The following is a 2,948-nucleotide window of genomic DNA, read 5'->3' as shown; positions in this document are numbered from 1 at the left end:
ATGCCTGTAGTCCCAGCTACTCGGGAGGCTGAGGCAGGAGGATCGCTTGAGCCCAGGAGTTTGAGGTTGCTGTGAGCTAAGATGACACCACGGCAGTCTAGCCCGGGCAACATAGTGAGACTCTGTCTCAAAAAAAAAAAAAAAATGTCTTGAAAGAAATGAAAATGGAAACACAAAATATCAAAACCTGTGGAATACAGTAAAAGCAGTAATAAGAGGAAAATTTATAGCAATAAGTGCCTACATCAAAAAAGTAGAAAAGTTTCAAATAAACAACCTAATGATGCATCTCAAAGAACTAGGAAAACAAGAGCAAACCAAAGCCAAAATTAGTAGAAGAAAAGAAATAGTAAAGATCAGACAAGAAATAAATGAAATTGAAATTTAAAAAAATACAAAAGATCAACAAAACAAAAAGTTGGTTTTTTGACAAAATAAACAAAATTGACACAACTTTAGCCAGACTAAGAAAAAAAGAAGACCCAAATAAATAAAATCAGAGATGAAAATAGGAGACATTACAACTGATACTGCAGAAATTCAAAGGATCATTAGAGACTACTATGAGCAACTATATGCGAATAAATTGGAAAACCTAGAAGAAATGGCTAAATTCCTAGACACATACAACCTACCAAGATTGAACCATTAAGAAATACAAAACCTGAATAAACCAATAACAAGTAATGAGTAATAAAAAGTTTCCCCTCAAAAAAAAATGCCCAGGACCCAATCAATGACCTCACTGCTGAATTCTACCAAACATCCAAAGAAGGAATATTAATAATATCAATCCTACTTAAACTATTCCAAAAAATCAAGGAGAAGGGAATACTCCCAAACTTGTTCTATGAGGCCCCGTATCACCGTGATACCAAAACCAAAGATACAACAAAAAAATAAAACTATAGACCAATATCTCTGATGAACATAGATGCAAAAATCCTCAACAAAATACTAGCAAACCGGAGTTCCGCCCAGGGGGCTGACAGAGGCGAGGCCTTTGGTCTGAGATCTGGATTTCAGGTCGGCGGAGGCGAGAGGGCCCAGCTTTGTTAGGAGTCAAGGCCTGTGTGTTTCCATCACCCATCTCCTGCCCACACTCCTGCCTGCTGTACCTGACCAGAGCCATGATGCCTCACCGCCACGACCATCAAAGAAATCAGTGTAGCAGACTCGAAGAAGGCCTTCAGGCCCAAAGAGAGGCTCAGGGCCTGGTGGGTTCACAGGCTCCCAGGGCTCAGGAGGAGGGGGCGGCTCCCTCCTCCTCTACTGTGACCCTGGGCACCCTGGAGGAGGCTGCTCCTGCTGCACCACAGAGTCCTCCGGGGAGTCCTCAGGGAGCCTCGTCCTCCTCCAGTAGCCTGGCCTTCACTCCAGAGCACCGCTCCAATGAGGGATCCAGCAGCGAAGAAGAGGTGTGGCCAAGCTACAGCAGCGAAGAAGAGGAGTGGCCAAGCTCCAACAGCGAAGAAGAGGAGTGGCCAAGCTCCTCGGAGGATCCGGAAGACCCGTCATCTGTCCTGCAGGAGGCACTAGAAAATGAGATGTGTGATTTGGTTCATTTCCTGCTCCTCAAGTATCGCTTCAAGGAGCCGATCACCAAGGCAGAAATGCTGGATATTGTCATCAAAGATTACCAAGACCACTTCCCTGTGATCCTCAGTGAAGCTTCCGAGTGCATGCAGATGGTCTTTGGCATCGATGTGAAGGAAGTGGATCCTGCCGGCCACTCCTATGTTCTCGTCACCACCCTGGGCCTCACCTACTATGAGGAGCTGAATGATGACCAGAGCTTTCCCAAGGCCGGCCTCCTGATCATCATGCTGGGCTTGATCCTCTTCGAGGGCGACTGCGCCCGGGAGGAGGTCATCTGGGATGCCCTGGGTGGGATGGGGGTGCATGCTGGGAGTGAGCATTACATCTACGGGGAGCCCCGGAAGCTCATCACCCAGGATTGGGTGCAGGAAGGGTACCTGGAGTACCGGCAGGTGCCTAACAGCGATCCTGCATATTATGAGTTCCTGTGGGGTCCGAGGGCCCATGCTGAAGCCAGCAAGGTAAAAGTCCTGGAGTATGTGCTCAAGGTCAATTGGAGCGGCCCCAGATCCTTCCCATTCCTGTATGAAGAGTCTGTGAGTGATGAGGAAGAGGAGGTGTGAGCAGGAGTCGCAGCCAGGGCTGATAGGGGCGCAGGGCCAGTGCACATCCAGGTCCCCTTCCAGCAGCTCCTCCTGCCCCAGGAGAAATGAATCCTTTCTTTGCTCCCTGTTTGAAGAGAGCAGTCAGTGTTTTAAGTAGTAGAGGGTCTAAGTAGCTTGGGGAAACCACCAGTGCATAACCTTTTTGTTCTGTTACATTTGGGTGACTTAGAAATTGATCTTTGTTTTCCTTTTGGAATTTTTCCAATTTTGTTCTTTTTCATAGAAGATTTAATTAGCTTCAGCATTGAAGTTGTTGAATGATATTGAGCACACATGTAATTTTGCTTATCAAAAGTAAGAGTTTGGCTGGTCCGATAGTAGTGGGTTATTAGAACTTATTAACATTAGTGGCACTACAGTTGGTATTCAACCCCTCACTGCTAAATTTGACTGGCTATTAAAAAAAATAAAGTAAAAGATTGCTATTTTGCAAAACAAATGGGCAACCTTCCATTTCATTTTTTTTTTTTTTTTTGCTTGGAACAAGGTGGAATTGGAATTTCATTGCAATAGGAATTTTCTTGGAAATGTGAAAGAACATTGCATTTAAATATATGGAGTTGTGAAATAGAGAAATAAAATTTAAAGACAGCTATTTCTTGGCATCTTACTCTTTTTCACGTGTTTTTCTATAAAATTAAAATGTATTTTTGTATGTGAATTTGCTTGGCTTATTTGAGAATGTAGGGGAAATTTAATCTCAATAAATAAGAGCCCCTGCTCACTGGCAAAAAAAAAAAAAAA

General features: G+C 44.0%; 2 protein-coding genes across 2 annotated transcripts in view; both read left to right on the top strand.

Moving 5' to 3' along the window:
- Positions 1-2,948, top strand: part of ITSN2 (intersectin 2) — a 113,091-nt gene that overhangs the window by 85,589 nt on the left and 24,554 nt on the right. The window lies entirely within an intron of this gene.
- On the top strand, positions 1,134-2,162 carry LOC105816858 (melanoma-associated antigen 8-like). The gene is made up of 2 exons (XM_012652400.1): positions 1,134-1,418; positions 1,479-2,162. Exons 1-2 carry the CDS (start codon positions 1,134-1,136, stop codon positions 2,160-2,162), a joined length of 969 nt encoding a protein of 322 aa, XP_012507854.1.

Source organism: Propithecus coquereli, unplaced genomic scaffold (genome assembly GCF_000956105.1).
Source record: "Propithecus coquereli isolate 6110/MARCELLA unplaced genomic scaffold, Pcoq_1.0 Scaffold39, whole genome shotgun sequence".
Taxonomy (NCBI): Eukaryota; Metazoa; Chordata; class Mammalia; order Primates; family Indriidae; genus Propithecus; species Propithecus coquereli.
Note: the sequence above shows the minus strand (reverse complement) of the source record. Positions and strands in the feature narration are given on the sequence as shown.

Bases quoted from the DNA above. Each gene is read 5' to 3' on its own strand.
- LOC105816858 (XM_012652400.1), top strand. From the start codon at position 1,134: ATGCCTCACCGCCACGACCATCAAAGAAATCAGTGTAGCAGACTCGAA. The intron at 1,419-1,478 runs GTGTGGCCAAGC...AGCGAAGAAGAG, and splicing joins GATCCAGCAGCGAAGAAGAG to GAGTGGCCAAGCTCCTCGGA.